Source organism: Oryzias melastigma, linkage group LG24 (genome assembly GCF_002922805.2).
Source record: "Oryzias melastigma strain HK-1 linkage group LG24, ASM292280v2, whole genome shotgun sequence".
Lineage (NCBI taxonomy): Eukaryota > Metazoa > Chordata > Actinopteri > Beloniformes > Adrianichthyidae > Oryzias > Oryzias melastigma.
The window spans coordinates 11581115-11605531 of NC_050535.1; the positions used below are offsets into that span (position 1 = coordinate 11581115).

The 24417-nt window shown below is 36.7% G+C and overlaps 1 protein-coding gene across 2 annotated transcripts in view; it reads left to right on the forward strand.

Moving 5' to 3' along the window:
• cnih3 (cornichon family AMPA receptor auxiliary protein 3) overlaps nucleotides 1-24417 on the forward strand; it is a 66039-nt gene that overhangs the window by 13227 nt on the left and 28395 nt on the right. For both annotated transcript variants that reach the window (XM_024291073.2, XM_024291074.2), the window contains exons 2-3: nucleotides 2761-2829; nucleotides 10142-10189. In XM_024291073.2, coding sequence (XP_024146841.1) covers nucleotides 2761-2829; nucleotides 10142-10189 — 117 coding nt within the window. The remainder of the gene's footprint in view (nucleotides 1-2760; nucleotides 2830-10141; nucleotides 10190-24417) is intronic.

Here is a 24417-nt window from a genome sequence, read left to right on the forward strand (position 1 = left end):
CATATGCAGCCACGCTGGATCCGCTAAATAGTTTCATCAGTACTTTGTGTCATCGTCTCAATCTCAGTGGTGGGTGGTTGGAAGGATCTCGCAGCGCTAATCCATGACGGTCTTATTTCTGGTGTCGCAATGTATGTTAAAAGTGAATGCTTTGCCTCAGGGGGCAGATTTGATTACGCATTTGAAATTGAACAGTTAACATGCTGATGACAAGCTGGAATCAGACTGGAGTGCGGATCAGACTCATTTTAAAAATAACTGGTCTTTTTATTTTATTTATTTGATATAAATGAAAAAAGGACTCATTTATTTTAAATTCTCAGCATTTTTTATAACTACGTTTTTCATAAAGACATTATTGCAGACCGCGTTATGCTTTATTAAGGCTAATTCTTGCCTTATTCACAGCTATAGCATCATTTTGAAATCAATTTTGCAATTTGCAATATACTTGCACTTTGTGGCCACAATTTACTTTGACATATTTAAAACTTTCCTCATGTGTATTTCCCAGTAACACTACTTTTCGTGCTTGAAAATGTGTTGCCTGAAGTATTTCTGGCAGTAATCCTCACACTTTGACACCAGCTATGATGAGTAACTGCAGGAAAAGTTGATTATATACGGGGAGAGATGACTCAGCATTAAAAATAAAAATACACAGACGACAAGATGATATATCATTTATATCATACGATTTGACTTTTGTGAGTCAAAATGAGATTTTAAACGATGTGATTGTTGGGAACTGCAGTTGTGCAAAAACAATACCAAAGGAAATTTCCTTTAAAATGTCAATATCCTTCATAGCTCTAAAGATTTTAATCAGACTTCTTGTAGAAATGTTTTCCTTGAGCTGTCAAACTTTTTTTGTAAGTCTTTATAAGCAACATGGCATCATTCTGTTGGGGTTTTTTTTTTTTTTTTTTTTTTAGCTCCAACATCTAATCAGTTAAAAGTTCTGAGAGTTTTGTCTGATTGGACTGAGGACCGCTAGGGATTAGCTTATAGGTGAAACATGCTAATTTGGTGAATATTAAGCTAATTTCTATCTCGCCTTCACGTAATTTCACTTATCTCTCTTATGTAATGCTATATTTGTGCATTTAAGTCAACACATTCTCCAACTTGTCACATATTGACATTTTTGGGTCACTCTTTGACATTTTGGGTGACACCCAAAATGTCAAAGAGTGAAGCAGAGAAGTCCTTAACCAAACGTCAATATGTGACTAGTTGAAAGTGAGAATGTGTTGTGTAGCCATGTAGACATGGTCATGACGACCTGCTGAAATTCAAAGTGAGCATCAGAATAGAAAAATTAAATTCATATGAAACTAGATATATAGCATTAGTGTAAATGCTATAAGATGCTGAAGATGCCAGAGCAGTTAGCTGAACATGCTGAAGCTAAAAGCTTGCTAAATATTAGCTGAATGCCAAATTAGCCAAAAAAAAGTTACCATAATGCTTAAATGTTAGCTAAACTCAAAATTAAGCCAAAAACTGGAAACGTCCCAAATACCAACAGCTAGCATAATGCTAAAATGCTAGCTTAACTTCAAATTCACCTAAAAAACTGGAAACATTTCTAAATTAGCCAAATACAGCTAGCATGTTGTTAAAAATAAAAGCTTAATGCCAAATTAAAATAAAAACTCAGTAGTTGATAAACATTTCAAAGTTTGAATGGTATCTCCAGCGGAAGTTAACAAGTTTTAAAGTGCTACAAGTTTTTGAAGGATTTGAGCAATTTCCCATTCAATTTCTCTGGGGCATATTTTGCTCAATATTTCAAAAACTATAAAGTTTATGAATACCAAAAGTACAAACAAAGTATTTTCCTGAATGAGCTGAACCTTTTGATACAAAGATTGTATCAAAAATTGTGATTGAGTTTTTATGTGCCGAAAAATGTACGGAAAGGAGCAGGAGAATGTCTTTTCAGTGTTTGCTATGACCTGTTGCCGCAGCATGCCCATAGAAAAAAAATTGTCAGAACATTTTTGCTCTATGAGACATTGACTTGTTTTTAACCTTGATATTTTGTGTGAAAGTTTTTCCTTTTTTAGCCATAGAGGCAGTTGTAACACAATGGACAGACATTTGGTTGACTTAAAGCTGGTTTACCATTTGCTTTATATTCTCTGGCTGATTGCTGTCTCTATCAAAAGCAGAAAAAAAACTCCTGTTTTTAAAGCAGCAGGGGGAAAAAAGCTCAGTTCCAACATGTGCTCCAGTGACTCATCACAGTCCCTCCAAATCAGTGCTGAGTAAAAATAACAAGCTACAAAATTAGCATTTTGATGTGAGGTATAATCTTCAAGCCCCAACCCAAACCCTCATGCAGAAGTGGCAAAAGTCCACCGTGCAAACAGCAGAAGAATGAAAGTCCAGCTGTTGAAACAGTGGAGCCCTGCTGCACACATTGCTCAGAGTAAACAGGATGCTTGTTTGGTGGCTATTTTCATCCAAATAAAGGTTTATTGCTGAGTGTTCATTGCAGCATTGTGGGGTTTCTGGGATTAAACTATGAGAGAAAAAGCAGCCTTACTTTAAAGTAAAGTGTTTAACTGTATGGGTGATCCAAATACTTCAGTACACAACTTTTGAAAAACAGAAGCCCTTTTTTGATTCTCCATCTAGTAATATTTTACTTTTTATTTCATGCTAACAATATTTTGTCCTTAAAGCATTCTGAGAACATGTTCTGTTCTTTGCTGGGATTCTAATCACTTTCTCTTTGTGTTTGTCTGTCAGATAACAGCCTTTGATGAGCTCCAGGCTGACTTTAAGGTGCCGATTGATCAGGGGAATCCACTCCACGCGGTAGGTTTGACTTTTTTATCCACTTCAAACCAACTTTTTTCAAACCTTATAGAAAAGGCCATTTAGTTAAGAATGAAATAAGTTTTAAAAAATCTGCTCAGATCAGCCACTAAATAATGACGATATAAGGGATATTAGTCCTTACTCGATTCATTTCAAAACATACTTTTATATTATACAGCAGTAAAACAGTATATTAATAAAAAGTCAAAGATTGTAAATCAAACATGTTTACTCTTCTTGTGTCTTCCTTACTTGGACATGAGAGGATTTTTTTTTAAAATGAAGCAAACTGTCTGGTAAAAAGGACAGAAAAAAAAAAAGATTTCAAAGAGAGGACGAGTAAAGATATTGAAACTATTGAAACTATTCCTGCTTTGTAAACTCTGCAAGGACACTTGCAGAAAAAATGAAATGTTTTTCTCATTCCTGATATAGTCTTGTAGGATTTCTAAAGCCACAGTAGCCTTTATTGACTGTCATTGTAATCTGCAAACTATTCCTGCTTTTAGTACAACTTTTTTTTAGAAAGTCAAACTGTTCTTAAGGTCAAACGATTCTTTTTATCCCAAGCATTTCATGGTATGAGTAACATTGTGTGACATTTAAACGAACTCAAACATTGACATAAATCATGAAGAAAGTGTCTTTTAAGGAGAAATTAAAACATACAGGACAGTGTGCCCTAAAACACTAGCCTTATGGGTAAAAAATAAAAATAAAAAGCAAAAATACCACCATACTCTGGAGCTGTTACTTTCTTTAGAAAGAAAACATTGTTTTGCAAATATACAAAGACATGTGGTCTTGATTTAACAGCCAGCAGTGCTTGTCGTTAAGTTGTGTTTTTTTAGGTTTGTTAATACTGAATAATCACAGTACGCTTTACCGTTTGATCACTGTACGGCTAAGCACCCAAACTAAAACTCATTTTACATTCCTTACAAAATGTGATACGCTTGAATATGATTCCGAAGCATTTTTTCCAGCTCAGCAGGGATTTAGGAAAGGAAGTGTGCTGTTTGAATGGGACAATTTATTTATTCAATCTCAGCAATTAATATTAATAATAGCCAATTTAGAGCGTAATACAGTGGATTTCAGAAATGTTCTCATTTCTCCCGGAGTAAATAATAACAAAACACCATCTTTCATTTGTCCTTGTGGCAAAATGTTATTAAATATAGACTTCTAAATATATAGGTTTCATTCAAACTCATTTTTTTAAATCATGTTTCTGTCCGCGTGTGAATCAGACAGACCAGTATGTTCTTCTGCATCACAGAAGTAATCAGGACAATTTGCGGGGTAAAGTACACATTCGGGATGGCCTGGTTTGGAAAACTGCCTGCAGTTAAGTTGTTTTAGGATGAATTTGAGCCTTAAATCCCTCCCCCAGGAGCCTCATGGACCTTCACTCTCACAGTTTGCTCTTAATAATGCAAAAGCCCAGAACAAGACTTTCGACTGAAGGTGACTTTGACTTAAAAGCTTTGTCTGTATAGTTTCTCTGAAGTGCATTGATTGTTGAAATCTTTGGGGATGAGTGGAAGACAGGAAACACTGTTTAGGGGAGACTAAAAAATAAAGATGCATTGTGGGTGAAGGATGAGATAAAGGCTGAGAGTGGGATTTAGTTAAAGATAACTGAAAGGATTCTTAAGCATTAGACTATATATGTTCAGTAACACTTTACAATAACTATCCGTTATAGCTACCTTATGAAGGGTTACTATCATTTCTTTTTTCCAATGATGTTATGCTGGCACAATAAACAAAGAAAGAAATGAACAAAAACCCAAATTATTTTTTGGTGGGGAAGTCTCATATTTGGTACACTTTCACATTAAAACTCATTAGAACTCTGTACCACATTGCTGCCAGTATCATATAAAAATGCAAATTGTGGTGCTTTGTGGTCATGCATGGAGCTTCAGCTTAAAAAAAAAAAAGAAAAATTATTTGGATGTAGTCTTAGGATATATTGCGATTCGTATTGTATTGTGAGACGTGTGTCGCAATATATATTGTATCCCCAGATTCTTGACAATACACACCCCTAATGAGTACATGCATTAGTATTGGGCTTCAACATACCTGTGACCATTATATGCTTAAAGGGTAACCAAACAGGGAAGTTGGAGGCTGACTCCACCCATCACAAAAATCGAATGCAATACCTTGATCCAACCTGTAGAGGGCAGCACACACAGAGTTTTTGACTATTTTTTAAAAATAATTAAACACGTTAATTTAATTTGTCAAAAATTTGGCAATGACCAACAGACCGCACTTTTAAAGCCCCATTTATAGAGGTTAAGAGCCAAAAAAAGTTGATTTAAGGTTTGTTACCCTTTAAAGCATGTACAAAAACCCAAGTTAAGGGAGTTCTTGAACACGCCACACGCGCTTGGTGTGTACAGCATCATAGTTCCGTCATCTTAAACCCGGGGTCGGCAATATTTAACAGTAAAAGAGCCATTTGGACTAGTTTTCTACTGATCAAAACCTAGAGGGAGCCACATGGATTTACTTTAGCCTTTAATAAATTTGAATAATTCATTGCCATTTAAAAAATAAATAAATAAATATGAATTATTCCTGTGTTTCGGCACAATCAAAAGCAAAAATATAAAAAGAGACTAGCATCTCTTAATTTTTTATTTTTATTTTTTATTTTTACCTTTTACCTTAGTAGATGCCGAATTAGCCAAAAAGCTAGCTTGTTGCTTAATTACTAGCTAAACTCCAAAGCAGACTATCATTCCTAAGTAAACTAAATTAGTCAAAAATGTTAGCCTGTGGCTAAAATAGAAGCTAAACTCCAAATTAGCCTAAGAAAATCTCAGTAGATAACAAATTAGCCAAAAATTGAGCGTATTGTTAATTTTTTTTTAGCTAACTCACTAGAGGGCAAATCAGGCAAAAAAAAAGCTAACTTGTTGCTTAATTACTAGCTAAACTCCAAAATAGACTACCATTCCTCAGTAAACTAAATTAGTCAAAAATGTTAGCCTGTTGCTAAAACAGAAGCTAAACTCGAAATTAGCCTAAGAAAATCTTATTACATAACAAATTAGCCAAAAACTTTAGCTTATCGCTAATTTTTTTTAGCTAACTGAGTAGAGGCCAAATTAGGCAAAAAAAAAGCTAAAATAGCCTAAAATTTCTTAGTAAACTATATTACATAAATGAAAAAACTTTAAAAAATTACTATTATTTTATTTGTCTTCAACCAGAGAGCCACGATAGAGAGATAAAAGAGCCGCTGGTTGCAGACCTCTGTCTTAAACTCATCGTTTTCCACCAGAATCAAGAACATTTGAAACAAACGTGTACGTTCACGTATGCAGGCACCGTTGGCCCTAAACCGATTTGATTCTACAAGCCAATAAAGAGAGCAGCTTGCTGTGCACAGCAGTGATTTCACACTTCACACGAGCACAGATGTCCTGTGACAAAAACATATTTTAGTTTTAACTCTACTGTAGCCTTGAGTGTGTGACTGTTTTATAGCTTGTTGGAATGTTGATAAATATATAATTTCATTTGGGGTTTTTTATTTTGCAGCATAACTTTTTTTAGTATTATACTAACAAAAGTTGCGGTTTATTTTGATAGTCCAAGCGATCTTTTTATATCTGCATAATGTACCGTCTCCTCTCTAACGCCTTGTCTCTCCTGCTGCTTCATGGCTGTCTCTCCCACTTATGTTCAAGACTTCCTCGGGAAATTGATTTCACAACTGCTAACATTAGCAAACCGACCACCTCTTCATCTCGAGGTGTCCTTGATCTCAGGGAAGTTTACACAAGAAAGTTTTGCTAAACTTGCTCAGAAGCTGGTCTTTCATGGACGACGGCCAATCGAAAGTGTCGCTCTGAAAGATTTGACTCAAGAATCCAGCTAATTGCTTGCTAATGACTGAATAAGTGAAAGCGTGGTGTGTTCACGCTACAGATACAAGCACACGGATGAGACTAGATCAGAACAGTTGTTGTTCTCAGTGGAGGGGGAGATGGAGCTTTACAGAGCCAGAGAACATCAAACATCTCTGTAAACACAGCTGGAATCAGCAACTCATATAACTGACAGGAAAAAAATTGAAATTCAGACCTTGACCACACTTTTCAGTTGGATCTTGCCCCACAAAAAAACGTTGTGCATATTTTCCTTCAGTACGATTTTGTGAATTAGGGTCACGCTCCATGCATGAGACTTCTACACAGAAACAGAAGCTGGTCTACTGCCTTAAAATTCATACTAAGACGCCTAAAACAGCAAAGATAAAAAATAATAATTACTTTTAATTTGCAGAGGCCAACTTTGATTTTCATAAGCGCTAATTTCTTGAAGCATTGGGGGAGAGTAGATGTCAGAAAATGCGAGAGATAGAAGTATCATGAGTGTCATGATCAGGCTGTGCAGGGCTTGGTGATGAGCTGACTCAGATGTGCTTCGGGGGGGGAGCATAGCAGGATTGTTGGCCTGGAGGACCAAGCTTGAAGACCCAAAGATGAGGGAAATTTAAAGCAGCAAAAAAAAAAAAAAAAATGACAGATGCTAGTGAAAGAAAGTTACTTCTCTGGAATGACATTTTACTCCAGTCACAGTTGAATCCTGAATTGCAAATGCAACTTGCCATTAATATTAGAACAGATGTGAAGACACAATTAGTGGAGCAGCTTGGTGTCATTTTTAGCCAGAATCGTTCAGTTGATGACACAACCATGAAATTTGGTACAGTTATAGTCTCTGGTTCTAGTTACAGGAAAAAAGTGCTAGCCACACAAAAATCCAATATGGCCGCCATTTTTTTCAAGACGGCCGCCATGGCAGTGAGGTTGGCAGAATATCATAAAAATAGTTTACTTGATGATGTTTTCAATGGTTTTTTGCCCTGAAAACGGACTGCTAATGCCAGGGTGGCAGTGAGGATGAGCTCTTTCTGCCTAAAAAATGCCAGTTAATATCCCCGTAATGTTTAGCAATAAAAACCACATTTTACCTGATGAAGTACTCATATTTTTTTAATGTAACTCATTACACCAACAACCTTTGGTGGCCATCTTGGAAAATGGCCACCATTTTGGAATTTAAAGTGGCTAGCACTTTTTTCTTAAAATTTGGTGTCTTATAAGTACTTCAGCCAAATTTCATGCTTGTATCATAAAATGAAAGATTTTTTGAGTTAACTGCTCTACTAAATGAGTTCAAAGCACCACTGAAATAATTGTAGGTAATGTCTTACTCTTCAGATGACTCACTTGCTGTATGTGCAATTAATAAATAATCCCCCCCCAAAAAATACAAGCAAACAAACAATACATTGTAGCCACTATCAGTTTTTCCCAACCATTTTTGGTCATTGACTGGTCAATGTGATACATTATTTTTGCAGATTGGCCTATTAAAGCTATAGTTGGCATGTGGATTTTTTAAAGGATACACTCAGATGAAAACTGTTTTTAACATGTACTTGTGATGATAGGGGACACACATCAAAGAAAATTAAGCTCAAAATTGCATTTTGAGTATTTCTTTATTCAAATTGTTGTAAATCAGGAGCTGAGGAAAATTATTTTTAAAGAAAGAACCTATTTGTTTTATTAAAAAGTATGTTTCGAGAAATTCAGATCATACTGTACATAAACATGATCATACAATTATATAAAACGATAAATCAAAATGTTTTCAGAAGTATCTTCAGACCCTGAAAATGTGACATACACACAAAGATATTCAATTTTAAAATGCTACCACAGAACTACAAACACACTCAAGTTACAATCAAATTAATGTTCCGTCTCAAATACTCAATCAACCAATTTGCATCTTTTTCCTGTTGGCAGCTAAGTGGCAGACCACCCCTCACTAACCTTTTAAATTGTAAAATATTTTCACATCAAAATGGTCAAACATTTTAAAATTTCCATAAAGTAGCATTGTTTTATTGAAACTTCATTTAATAATTTCTGCAAGTCGTTGAAACATTCCTAGTGGTCTAGATTTTGTGTAGAAGACATTAAAATCGATAACTAGTATCCTTTAGTTTCACTCAAAGCAGAAGCTAGAAACCGACCCCAACTTCAGCCTTGTCAGACTATTAGGGTGTGACAGATAATTAAGCTAAATAAATCTATACAACCATAAAAAAATGGCAGTTTATAAAAGACATTAATAAGCATGAATACATGGTTATGAAGCCAACTTTATTCGCAGAGTAATTTTGGTGTGTGGGAACAACTGTCTCAATAAATCCATATTTTTTTAAAAAACTCTTTTTTTTTTTTTTTTAAATCAGATTTATTTACTTTTGAAGTTGATGGTTCTTTTTTTAGCCACTTTTTTCTCCATGAAGAAACTTTTCTAGCTTGGGAATTTCAATTTAACAGTTGGAGATGCCGCTTTTAGTAGTCAACAAATGTATTCAATTTTTAAAAGAAAATTATAGTTTAAAATCCGATAATAAATAAAACAGATTTAATGTAAATAGTGATTTTGTTTTCTCTTTACAAAGTTACCCATGGAATGGTAATGGTACGCCATTGGAGTTGGGGCCCCTTCCCCTAGATTAATGGACAGGTATTTTCTTGATTGAGCTGGTCTTAGTAAATTACCCTTTTTTTCTATGAAATGACACATGACTGGTAAAAGCCATGCCACGTCTACTCTATAACTCTACTAGATGCATCAAATTCAAAAATTGAAATTTCTTAATAGTCTAGAAAGCAAAACATTTCATCATTTTCCTTTCCACCAGTGTCAGTAAATAGCTTCATATAAAAGGAGAATCTTCTCACTCTGCTTTTGTTTCCCTGTCATCCATCACATAACTTCTTCCTCTGCCGTTGGGTTTGCATAAATGTGCAAATGTTGCCTCTGGCGTTGAGTTTATGAAGGAGAAAATGAATAAAAACCTCTACTGCAGTAATCACACGCGCTAGGTTCATCATCACTGTTTCGCCACATCCAGGAAGTAGTTAATATTTCATAATGGTAAAAAGCTCATGTGAAATAGGTCCTGTTAGCGTCAGCACTGTGACAAATGCTTGTTTAAGCATCCTCTAATTAAAAGAAGACTCAAATATTTCTAAAGAAAGACAAAGATGGTAGAAATTTTGCAAAAACAATTAGAAACAACAAGAAAGCAATTATCAAATTTGGCAACCAATCCTTCCTCACAGATATCAGTAGTTTTAGGACTTATTATTACACTGTCTTTTTGTATTTTATATTTTAATGCAGGATGTCCTTTAACCTGTCTATTAAAGTTAAGAAACTGATGCCTTCTTACTTTTTCCTTCACCAGAGAGAGAGACTGAGAAACATCGAGAGGATCTGCAACCTGCTGAGGAAGGTGAGCCACAAAGCACCTCAGGGAAGCAGCTGGTGTACCTTCATGTTTGTCGAGACAGATGGTCTGCTTTAAAAACCAGACAGGGATCTGAAAAACCTTTGATAGCCTTCTCCTGATTGAATCCAGTTATCTAAACAACTATAGACTGAAAAGGTTGTAATAACCTAGAGGTGGGAAGCAGTTTGTTTTCCAACATACCCAACTCTGGGATGTTTTAACTGGTTGGGTAGACCTGATACAGGTAATTAGTCTCGAGTGGCTCAGTGATATCTGGAAAACATTCAAACACATTTGCCCTTGAGAACTGGAGTTCACCATCCTGTACTAACCGCATACTTTGTCTGGGGTCATTGTTTAGATTCAAACTACTCTTTTGTAGACTCATCTATTACTTTCTATTGCGATGGCACTAATCATCAAACTATGTCCTTGCTCCACATTCTCACATATCACATATGGACCTAAGGTCCAGACCCCCTCCGCGTCACTTTGTGATGTTTGTTGGGTGTCCCCAACTTGTCGTTTTTTACCTGCTGGTTGTTTCCATTAAATTACGGGCCCCTAATCCTCGGGATGCGGTACTGGACATGGAACTGGTGCCAATACCAGATTATGGTATTGGTCCAGTTTGTGTCATGGTACTAAATAAGCGGTCTCCAACCCTTGGGGAGCGTTACAGGACATGTAACTGGTATCGATACCGGGTTAAGTTATCAGTCCGGTCTGCATCCTGTACTAAATAAGGGTCTCCAATCCTTGGAATTCAGACCACTACTGGTACTGGACCAGTACTAGGATGTGGACCGGTACCCTAAACTGTTACCAGGCATGGAACTGGTTCCAGGTTAGGGTACCCACCTGCATCTTGTTACTAGTACCTGTCCAGCAATGATACTGGTACCGGACGTGGAACCAGTCCTGCTACTGGGCCGGTACTAGTACATGGAACCGGTACCATCTTAGGGTACCCGCCTGCTTTTTGGTACCTCTGGCACCCTCTGGACATGGTACCAATCATGAAACCTGTACCAGGTTAGGGTACCGGTTCAGGTACCGATCCAGTACCAGTCCACATCCCAAGGGTTGGGGACCCCTGATTTGATGGGGACATCCAAAATGTCAGAAAGTGACGTGGAGAAGGCTTGAACCATATATCCATATATGGCGAATTGGGAGTAAGAACGCGCTGGTCCTTTCCACAGTAAAAAGGTCCTGGTTAGTTGGCCTCGGTTCTTTCTTTGTGAAGTCTGCACGGCAAATGGTCCATGACATACACTTAGATGTGCTTTTCTACCTTGCTTTAAGGCCAAAAGTGCTTCACAGTCACAGTCCCATTCACCCATGCACACACACATTCACACACTGATGGTGGCCTTACACTGATGCCAACCTCAACTACAAGGACCAATGTGTAGTTTATTGTCTTGCCCAAGGACACTGCGACCTAAGGGCAGGCAAGGCGGGAACCAAACTAGCAATGGTCCAATCAGAGGTTGACTATTCAACGTCTGCACCATGCTATCACGCGTTCTTCCCATACATGCAAGAGGCACTCCGGCCTCCTCCCACAATCCAAAAACATCCTTCATACATTAATTGATCTTGTGACGGACTGGTATCTTGTCCAAGGAATAGTGTGCCTTTGCCATAAGTTGCTAGGGTCCAGCATTGTCATGGTCCCAAAAGAGTATTGCGCAGGTTTGGAAAATGTATGGATGTAACCTCTGCTTAGCATGAGCAATAACATGAACCAAACTACAATATATATATATATATATATATATATATATATATATATATATATATATATGAGTTGGTCTTTCCATTTATTGGTTTCTTATACTGTGAAACCATAAAAAAACAGATCAAACCTCTGCCTTTAGCATCCACATTTCCTAGATTGTTGAACTTAATTTGAGCTCAGGCGATTCTGAGTCAGGCTAGGTAAACACTGGCACTCTAGCCTGATTCGAGGAACCGAGTGCCCCCTAAGGCTTCTCCATCAATGCCGTAGTGAACATGAGCAACGTAGCATGAGCTTTGGACTCATACATGCGTCATACATGTAAACCCGAGCACCGCACATCAACACAGTGTAGCAGCACCTGCTCTTTGCTTGGTCTGCAGAGCAGCACATCCCTCGCAGGTCTAACTCCAGCATCTCCTTTTATCAATGGAGCGCCGACTTCCACGGCGAGTCTTCGTTTTTGTCATCTCGCCACACGTTAGGCTGACATCAAAGGAGAGACGGCGGCTGGGTCTCAGCGCTCTCTCTGCGAGGCTGTACTGTTTGTTTCTGCGTGTTCGCCTCGAGGACTCCGAGTGAGGAAGAGGAGAGGCCCTCCTCTCAGCTTCAGCGTGACATCTGCTTCTCCCCACACCTCTCTAAAATGCACGCGGGCGCGCGCACACGCTGCGCACTCATCGGCCGAGCAGCTGATGTTTGTTATCAGTGTCGTCGACTGGAGCCCTCAAGCCCTCCGATGGTCCTGGGGGAGGGCTTTTTCTCTACACTGCTAGTGCAGAATGCAATCAACACACACACAGAAACTCACTCACTCATCCAGACAGTACCCTTGAAGTTCTGACCTTTTGAGATCATTGGAGGTGGCTGCAGATGTGCTTCTACAGTGAAGCTTAAAGGAAAATAACAACTCTCTTCACTGACGACTGCAACTGAGTCTACGGAGTGCATCCTATTATAGACACTATTTTACAGTAAATTTTATTTGTGTGAACTGACTGGAGTACTGATTTCACACTCTGGAATGATTTGACATTGCCAACCCAATTCAGTCAGTCTTTATTTTGGATATTGGATCCAGTTATATAGATGTTGTACAAAGACAAGACACAAAAATCAACTGAACACCCCCAAATGTATCAATTTTGTCCTTGTAAAAACAGAAAGTAAATAGATTTAAGCTACCTATAGTTTCTATATTTGTTCTTTTAGAAGCATGATCTGAATTTTGTGTCCTGTTGTAACTTGAAAGTAACTTGCCCTTTATTTTCATGCCATTTGTCTTTCCTGGTTGATAGAATGTTTTAGGTAATGAGTGAAAGGAGGTGAAAATTAGGCTTTTTTTAAAAAAAAATTCTAGTTTTCGAATTCAATGTCCATTTGAGACGGTGGCTATGTCCGAATTCACTTACTACTCTATATCCCCTAAAGACCATATACTGTAGTGCAGGACTGTAAACCGCCTTGGATTTTCTTGCTATTTAGAAACAAGCAAAAATCTTCAAATAGGGACATTTAATGACTATTTAGGAATCCAATGTGTTGTGATGATGAAAACTGGGATGATTTATTAAAAAATTAGGGCTAAGAATCGATTAAAAAAATTAACAAATTAATCGCAAACTGGGAAAAATTAATTGCGATTAATTGCAATTCTTTTTTTTGTTACAGTATTTGCAATTCACTCATCTGCAAATAATCGCAATTTGAAATCACACACAAACTGTAGATTTAGAACATTTAGGCCCAATCCCAATTCTTTCCTTTTATTTTCCTCTTCATTTAGCCCTCCAAAAAAGGAGAATTATGAAAGAATAGCTTCTCATAATTCGGCCACCACTTTCGCTCGATGACATCACCAACATTCGCTGGTCGTCTAGTTTTAGTGCAGCGCTTCCAGCGCTTAAATATACATAACAACAGCGGTTTTATAACTTTAAAAAGGTCATGCTACAACAAAACTCTATTACTTAAATTTAAATGTAAACTCTGGGGTTCAGAGTGCACTCACGTGAAGAAAAGCGCTTTGTAGCAGGACATGGTTTACCCTCACAACAGAGGACTTTGTATCCCTCCGCTTGGAGGGTCGGATTTAAAAAAAAAACATTCTGGAGAGACTTGCTTCAAATGGAGGTGAAGGAAGAAGGAAAGAATTCCGACTGGGTCTAAGACTATATCTGGATTCACTTACTTCTCCTTATCCCTCAAAGACCATATATTGTAGTGCAGGACTGAACAGAAACAAGTAAAAATCTGTAAATAGGGACATTTTATAACGATTTAAGAATCCACTGTGTTCTGGTAATGAAAACTAGGATGATTTATAAAAAATTAGATTTGAAAAGAAAAGATAAAAAAATTTACGAATTAATCGCAAACTGCGAAAAAATTAATTGCGATTAATCGCAATTTTTACAATATTTGTTATCGGCGAATAATCACAATTTGAAACCACACACAAAAATGTATATGTAGAGCATTTATTTCAAATAAAAGCTTTCAACCAATCTAAAAAAAAAAAAAATCAGACTAATCACACTATTGTTTTATGGTTAATCACTATTAAATACAATGTTTTACTTGGTACATTGTACGACAATATGCAGCTTTTGAACAAAGACATTTTTTATTTATTTTTATTGTCTGATTTTTTTTTTTTTATTTATCAAGTTTGAACTCATAATCTGTGTGTACAAAACACATCAACAGTAAGATAAGCAGAACTCTAAACACTTTTATATCTACAGCATTACTCCAAAAAACAAAGATGTTGACATTCCGGCATGAGAAACAAACCTGTTTCTTAACAGTTCCAGTCACTGCTCTATATAACTGCGCAAGCCACGATAGTAGGACGTTTTTCTTCATCTTCTGGACGAAAACAAGCAGCAAGAGGCGAACTTTCTCCCTAAATTAATGCCTTCTTTAACTTATCGTGACGATCAGCACATGTTTGCTTTCTTCTGCTACTGCATTCGACGCTCAGCGGCGCCTCGTCGTGTTACCTTGACCATGGATCAAATAGTTCACTTTTTGTGAGGAACCGAAAAACAATCCCAACAAGATTAAAGTACCAAAAACAGATGGGAATGACCATGAGTGGAATAATACCCGACAAAGTGTTTTAAATCACGCTGAGGCTGAATCGAGGCAAAGCGAAAGACTGCTGCTCTGCGGTGGGGAATTCATTTTTGTTAATGGATATGAATGCGTTAATTCTGTTTGAGTAAAGCATTAACGCGTTGATGTTCACAACCCTAGAAAAAATACATCTAAATACATTTTTCAAATGACAAATTGTCCAATTGCAATGCATTGTGGTCTATATTTTCCTATCTAATAGCATAGATGGAAATTCTTTTTATTGCAGGGAAATTTTCATGGCTCTGGATTTTGGAATTGTAAGATTCTGAAATCCCGACAGAACGACGAACGCCTTATATAGTACACTTAGTATATGAACTTTCAGTCGTTTAAAAATGTTGCACGTTTAACTCCTCCTGGAGACGGCACAACAACAAAAGCTGAGCTGTTGGTTCTCCTGCTGGAAGCAAGGTCAACCTGCGGCGTAGGGTTACTGTATACGTGCAACATCCTTCCGCTTCTAAATATATCCAAGCCCACCTCAGATTTCTTTGTTGTGTGAAACTGGAGCTTTTCTCATGACACCGACCTGATCAATACGTCCTCTTGATTCGTGTTTATTAGGAAGACCATTATTTCTTTCCCTTTGCTCCCTCCAGTCAGCGCCTGTCATCTGTTGGAGGTGCTGCATTGTGGAGGTGTTCCTCCTCTTCTCTGCCCTGCTGTTGGCTCACTCACACTGCAGTAGTCCTCAATGGTTTGGATGAAAGCTTTGGCCGGGTTTTGTCGCGTTGGCATCCCATTTGATAGTTTTCACTCAACACACATGCAGGTAGATGGATGTGTGCCACAGCTCCTCAGAGTGGGGAATGCCGTTTATAATCTCCACTTTTTGTGTGTTTAGCTTGTGGCAAAAAGCGAGTGCGTTGTCACAGCAACTGAGTAAACCCGGGTGCTCTCATTTGTGCTTCCTCTTCCTTTATTTTCGGGTCTCGTTCTTCTGTTTTTTTCACTCTAAGTGCATTTAGACCCATAGTTCCTTCTGCCTTTGATTTCTTTCCACCCTTCTCTTTATTGGGTCATGAAAGCATTTTTGTTGTTAGGAATCCTGAAGCCCTCCAGTCTTTCAAATCACAGTAATAAGCATAAACTGCCACTGAAAGATTGTGGGAGCTTCACTTCTGTGCTGGATGCTTTTTCATGCAGCATTGCACGAGGATTCTGCAACTGCACACATATATGGTTCTGTATTTTATATTTTTCATTTTTAGGTAGAAAAAAGTAACTTTAACACTTTGATGATTGTATTTCCTCATTTCTATTGACACATATAAAGTGTTCTTACAATATTTAAGCATCAATGTGTCTTATAAGTCTTCAAAAGAGGAAAAGTCCCTCAAACTCAAAAAATCATGTTTTTTGAGTTTTTTACATGTATGTGTGGCATTATTCTTATATAATAGAACACATATAATAAGACATAATTTTGTTTTTGCATCTCATCTTAAATTACTGTCAATCAAACTGTCTTGGACAGACTCTGTTTGAATTAATGATCTTTACGTCACAGCAGCTCTGCTGCACATGCACTAAACCCTCATCTGTTCCTAGTGTCTAGTTCAGGTTCTGGAGAAGAGAAGATGGAATCTGGAACCTGGAAGGAGAAAGAATCAGGATTTTAGAATAAGCTCGATCCACAAAAGTCTTCACTTCCTTGTCCAAACTGACATCCAGCTCAAAACGATACGGCTGGACGTTGTCGATACTGCTTGACATTTTTAAATAGCAGTGAAGATTTACGCTAGCGAGACAGAGAACTATCATAATCAGACAGAGGGAATCATGGGCGTAGCCACTCAGCTCAGCCCCAAAAAACACGCCCCCTCAGAGGAGATTTTGGAAACAGAGGCTTCAGATCAACATGAAAAATGGCTTTTTAAGACATTTATATTGTGGGATTGCGGTAAACTTCGTAATCATAAATAAAACACTATTGGGAATGTTTTTTTTTTTTTTTTAATTAAAAAAATTGTCATAGGGGACTTTAACTTCGGTTACAACCAAAACGATTACTGGACATTATGCTGTTTAACACTGAAGCTTTTTGACTACCATTAATCTTCAAACATAATTCCAGATGATTCAGAAGCCGATAAAGCAAATTAAGCAACACTTTACAGTCGTAAGGATTGCTGGGCATTCATTATAAATCAGCTGCTTTTGTCAGCATCAGAATCAGAGGATTTATGTTGATATTGTAAACTGTCAGTGAGTTACAATAGGTCAACGCATGTTTTTTTTTAGCTGTCACTGATGAGATCTCCAGTGTTTATGGGTCAACAGACATGCAGCAAAGGAAAAACATGCTTTCACATGGCCAATCAAGGGTTCAAACTCGGACTTTCCTGCTATGTTTGGAGACACCTTGTAATGTTTTAGAAAGAATCCATCAACGTCATTCAGATTCACCACACGTTTAAATTAGTAAAACAGCAATTTCTCATTTATCCGATTCCATCTTTTTGCTTCACCTCAGCTGCTGATAATGAAAAAGCTGGTTATGCACCAAACGTGGAAGCTCGCTGTCAGTCATGTAAACCGCATCTCACCAGGCAAAAGGACCTGAGAGGTGCAGGAAGGGTTAAAAAGGCAGGCGTGGTAGGATAACAGGCAGCAGACAGAATCAGGGTAGAATCAGGATGACCATGAAGGTGAAGCTGACCTTTTTAGAACAAAAGATTTCCAGGCAGACAATCAAAAACGAATGTAAATCTTCTAGTTCTTGATTCATTTCACCATTTGTTTATGTTCTTGTACGCATTCATCTAAAACATGCGTGTGTGGTGTGTAGAAATGAACCAACCGTATAATTCATCCACTTTATTCTGTTGAAATTCTTCAATTAGTGGATTACATAACCATTATTTTATGTAGAAAGTTAGATTCAAATAGTTGGGGTTTAAGTAATGTTCAACATGGGAATATGGATGGAGCCTAAAAGGTAAAAACCTAAAAATCAACTTCATGAAAACAACAGGTTACATTATATAGTAATTACAGGAGAAATTCAAACAGTGCACGACAATAGATCAGTTTAAACATAAAAACTAAAGAAGCTCTTAATCTCCTTATGTGGTGCCTTAAGGAGATTTAAGTGTAAATTTACTTGGGAGAGTGTATGTTGAAAATAAAAAAACTAAAAGTTAATTGGAATTCCACATGATGTTCTTAGTCTGATTGTTAGCCAAGTTTCAAAATCAAGGAGGTGGGGGTATAGGTCCAGACTAGTGTAAACTTCTTCCTGTCCTCCGCAGGCATGTTAGTATTTTTAATATTTAAGAATGTTTTCAGACTGGACATATTTGATTTGCTTAAAGTGAACCTGGTTCGTTTTCTCCAATAATCCGGAGCTAATTTTCCATCTGAATTCCCTCAAACGGACCCTGGTCTGGGACCAGGAATGGCTCTCTGACCCAGCTCTTGAGTTTGTGTCCAATTGGACTGAGCTCCGGTTTACGCTGAGTTTCCTCAGTCTGAATACACTCCGTACTCGAAATGCAACAACTGAATCAAAACAGCCACCGTAGCTGGTAACTATGAGATGTAAGCATTAGCAAAGCAACAATAAGACACATCAACTCACTGAAATGTGTTCAGATTAATGCAGGCTCATTAAAACAACTTTTAATATGATACACATTGCTTCTCACACTGTCGTCCTGACAAATATCTTAAACACTTATCAGCGTACCTTTTTAGCCAACATCTTCTCAGTAATCTCCTTGCAGTATGTCTCTACCATACCAGAGTAGCAGTAAAGTGTTGTAACTGATGCAGATGTTCAAAATAAGTACGCAAAATATAAAGTTTGAATAAGTGAAGGACTGGAATCCCTTGACTGTTCCTTTGCCCTCGTAATTCCTGCCCAATGACTGAAGAGATCTTCATTTATAAGCTTTGATTTGGAGCCGAAATGTTTGGTTAACAGCAGTCTGAATACAGTCAGGATTCAGGATTCCATCCGGACCCAAGTGAGGGGACTTGGTCTGGACAAACTGACTTTTCGGGTCTGGAGACATCCTAGAAAGTTATGTCATGAATGTTTTTAAAATATGAGATAAAATGTATTTTTTCTCAAATTTTGTTCAGAGCAGGGGTCTCCAACCTTTTTTAGGCCTCACACCAGTTTAATATCAGACAATATTTTCACCGATTAACTTGAAGTTGCCAGTTTTCCCATAAACGTTTAAGGGAAAAGTTAAGGGAAACAAGTACTGCATGTTTGCATTTTGTAAAATACCTGCAGCAATTTATCGGCTTTTTTTACACTACATAGGACCCATTAAAAAGTGATTTAAAAAGTTACAATTTAAACAGAAACTTTGGTTCTACTACCATCATATTTATATGATTGAATTAGCACGCCAGCACTACAGCCCCCTTTAAACCTAAAGATTCTCAATTTTTAATAATGGATATTTACAGCTGAAAAATAGAAGTTATTAGCTTTGTGAACTTTTGCAAAATGTCCTTTTAGAAACATATGAAGATACTGTATATACAGTTGCATGTAGCAGACAGGTGCACAACTTAAAAAAGAAGCAGCTGAGGAACCTATATTGAATGTTAATGTTCTTTTTCTTAGCAGGGAATCTTCCATAATGTCTCATTAGACACTGATTTTTCATCGCAGCAGAAATGCTGTGTTCACTCTGGCTGGTCAGCATTCACTGCTGCGTGTCAGCTTTCTGTATATCTAAGCAAAACGTCTTTCTTTGAATTTAGATTAATCCTGGAAAATAAATACATAAATAAAACTTTACTTTTTTTTTAAATTGTTGGGAAGCATTTGAAATAATCATTATTAAAAGTTAGGATTTGTAATTCAATACTCTGGGTGAAATGTTGTTTCCAAAAGTGTCACATTAAAAATGTATTTTTTTATCACCTCATATTTAAAAATATGAATTATTATTCAAAAATGCTGAAAAAAATCAAAAGCAATAGCTGAACATTTTAAATGAAGATTCCAACATAAAGCAGGAGAGAAAATCTACATTACTGAATTACTAGCCTATAAATAGTTGAAAAATAACTGCATAATTTATTAAGTTCACTCACATAAAGATCTCTTATAAATAATAAATGTCTGTTATTAGTTCTCCCTCTTTGTATTGTGTAAATACATCTCATACACCTTTAAAACTGTAGCCGAACAATGTCACTGTTGACTGAATACTTCAGTGCCGTACATGAAACTTTGTCTTTACTGAATTACTTTGTTTATGTGTATTTTCTGCCTTAGTTTTTTTTTTACTCTAAAACTTGTCAAGTTGGGTAGAATTAAAAAAAATCAAAAAGTTAATAAATGTTTATAAAACACTGTGGTGATGTCATCCAATCAGGACACATGTTGATCAAAGGTGAAAAAATATATAGATTATTTTCTTAAAGTAGTAAACTGATAGTTACATCCCTTAAAAAAGAAGGAACGCTAAGATTACACTACAACATTATAGCCTGTGTGAAAGTGAAAAATATTAAACAGATATACAAAAATTTTTTTTTGCATTTTATTTACATTCATATTATTAATTTTTGTTTTCAGCAATATAAAAAAATCACATTTAAAGTAGGTATGTAATGCAAGAGTACATCCAAGAAATACTTTTATTTATCCTACCGACAAAACTATGCCATAACTCATGGGTCGTAAACAACCTTAAACTCGTCTCTGCCTTGTTATCCAAGCGTGCAAATTCCCAGCATGCTCTGAAATGGACCTCTAAAGAAGCTCTTTGTCCTTGTTGCGTTTCCTTTCAGCATTGAACCGAGGCAGGAAATAACCTTTACTGGACAGGCAGCTCCTGCTGTCCTCAGAGGGCGGATTCCCAAGGTGTTAGTTTAGAGACAATGATGGTGGCAAAGGTAACCAGTCACTGCTAGCAAGCTTCCTCACCCAGATTATGTCCTGCCTTGATAACATAGTAAACCTTGGCATCTTATTTTTATAAGCTTTTTGGTTTGTAAGTAGAGCAACAGTGTTATCTGCCCATGATTTATTATTAACATACGCCTAGTATAATAACTGGTAAATACAATGACACCAAAGAAAATGCTTGAGTCAAATGCAGTGTTTTATCTTGGGGCCAGAACTGTCAACTGAGAGGTTTAGCCTTTGTCTGGGCTCTGCCAGCGCTCTGTTACAGAGATAGTGCTGTAAATGGCATTCTGCCTTCATTTAAAAGCACATGTGACAGCTCAGTGACGATAGCTAAGCTGTTTTTCATGATTTAGCTCTGCGCTGCACAAAATGACTAGATTGTACCTTCTCATAAAGTGGTCAAATCCCAGAATTAGCAGTTGATTGTAGTCATAATTCACTTGTGGTTTGTTAAATAACCTTTAAAAGTAAATGACATGTAAATCTTGTGCAATCAGTTCCCAAAATAAGTTACTTTTTAAAAGAGCGAGACATTAATATTTACTAAAACAACTTTTTCTTTTTTTATTTAATCCTATGTGCTTAAGTACCAAAATGAAAAAGACAAACATAAATAAAATATGTAGTAACAGGTTTATTACACATGTGATTGAAACAGAAATTAATCATCACTTAAAATCATAATAAATATTTAAAAAAAATAAAAGTTTTCAAATTTTGTGAAATTATTCAGCATTGTTAGAAAGTTCTGGTAATACTTTATAATATAATTCCTTAACAAGCTTTATTAACACATTAATAATCATCATTAATGTGCTTATAGGGTGTTAATAAGAAATGTATTTGCACAATAAGCTGAATAAGGTTTATTAACATAATTAGTAAGATTCGTTAACATCTAAATTGAGGCTATTGCTTACAAAGACCATATTAATAAACTGCTTTGAAGCTTGAAAAATGTATTAACTATTGTAGTCGATATTATACTAAGTGTTTTGCAGCACCTCATCTAAAATGATACCAAACTTTAATAGATTGTTGGTTTCCCACCTTTTTTCAGACCCCAACCAGTCTACTATCAGACAATCCTTTCACAGACCAGCCTATACAAAGCTAAAGTTGCCATCCAATACTTTGTTAGCTTCCAGTTTCCAGCTCAAACCCTGACATTGAGCATTGATGAACCTTCTACTTCTTGAGACAAGTGAGCGTCCAGCAGACCAGTAAACAAGGCTATCATTCTGACCTTTACGTATTGCATAAATGTTCGTTATGACCTGTCCCTGTAGCATGCCTGTCCCGAGGATTTTTAGACCAACACATTTAGACTCAGACAGTGACCTTTTCTCAACCATTCACGAGTTTGAGTGAATGTGATTCGAGTAATGTTGTGATGTGGAGTTTATAGTGTCAGCAGACAATGCAAAAACATCCTCTGCATCTTGATGCCTCTAGTGGAAACCAGGACGGGGTTTAATCAGACTGAACGATGCCAACAGCTACTGGATGTGAGGAGTGGGAGGGGAGTGGGAACGTCTTTCAATCTCTGGGTTCAAACAGCCAGCTGGAGAGGAAACAAAGAGAAGGAGAAAGAAAGCAAAGAAAATTAAACTCTGAATTGTTTGTGTGAAGACACTCATTTGGTTTACTTTACTTTTGGAAAGGAACTTATAATACAAACAAACATAACTAGCTCTGCACAAATGTGAAAACTTTTCTGTCTTGATTTGTGTGCTGAATACCATAACATTTTGAAGCTACACTGTAAAATAGATTTTATAGTACCGTATTTTTCGGACTATAAGTCGCACCGGAGTATAAGTCGCAGGGGCCAAAAAATGCATAATGAAGAAGAAAAAACCATACATAAGTCGCACTGGAGTATAAGTCGCATTTTTTTCAAGTAATTTATTTTACAAACTGGTTGAAAAAAACGATATTACATCATCCTGGAAGGTAAGTTATAACATTCATAAGAGAACAGAGAACAGGTTGAATATGTGTCAACACATATTCACATATTAGCATCATGAAAAAAACTAAAAGGTGTAGCATTTATATAACATAACAGTTTTATTTAACTATAGACTCAAGAACTCATCAACTTTGTATCTTTACTGTAATTAATTGCACGCAATCTTACTCCATATCACTAAATCCCTTAAATTCTTAGTCCTCTGTGTCACGTCTGAATAACTAAAGTAAATAAAGTAATTGCATAGATCACCATAAGAGGGCACTCTAGACTTACGGTCCATATCTCATCTCATTAAAAATTCGTATATAAGTCGCACTGGAGTATAAGTCGCAGGGACATTCAATCTATGAAAAAAACCGCGACTTATAGTCCGGAAAATACGGTAACTTCTCCAGCTGTTTTGTTTGAAAGTCATTTTCACCGCCCTGCTTAGTTCATTGCAACCACTCTTCAAGTTGTTTTTAGCCAAGGTCATGTTCACCTTGATTGAGTTCTTAGATCAATGCAGACAGAGACATACAATCCTTTTTTTTGCATGACCCAACAGCTTCAGCTACACTTTAATGAAATGAACAGTTGCACAGAAAGAGAACATGCAAACTCAACACACAAAGGTTACCCACTAGGGCTTGAACCGAAGAACTCCATCTGTGAGGCGAAAGGGCTAGCCACTGCACCCCCATGTCGACGTAGGTTCAATGTAACTATAATTTCCATATTGATTAAATTTTGTTTTAATTAATTTAATGTTAAAAACAGTTTCAACGGCTAGTTTAGTTTGCTTTAGCCTAATAAACACGCACAATAAGCAGACGCTGTACTAGTTATGGATAGCAGGCTAAACTTAGTCCAAACAAGAAAAAATACTGACGTACTTGTTTGGGAATGGCTATATTTTCGTGGACGTTTTTCGTACTACATTCTGATTCACAGTAACTGGGAAATAACAGTAGTGACAAGGGAAATTCCCACAATTCATTGCATTTTACAATAAATTTCAACAGTTCATTGATGTTTACAGTAAAATACTGTAAAGTCTTTGTACAGTATTTTACTGTTGACATTGCAGTAAAATACTACCCTGTCTAAAGAAATCCGTTACAGTGTACTGTATGTTCACATGCGTGTAAAAACAACCACTTCAAAGGAAACTTCTGTTTTTTTCAATAAAAAGTAATATTTCTATCACTTATCGCTTTCACTGGGTTACTTTAGAGGTCCTTACCCAGTGTGAATGTAGTTTAAAATGTCAACTATGACTGTGTCAAGTTCTAAAGTTGATAGCAATTGATGGTCAAATATACACAAAGATCCAGAAGCATTAAAGAATGGAACATTCCCAAAGAGTTTGTCCACGTATTCAACAAAAGTCAAAGTTGTTGCGTTACTTTATCAGTGCTGTGGTGACCAGTAGAGACCAGCAGCTTGTCGCTAGACTCAGATTAGTAAATAATTTCCAACAAAGTGAGAAGTGTTTT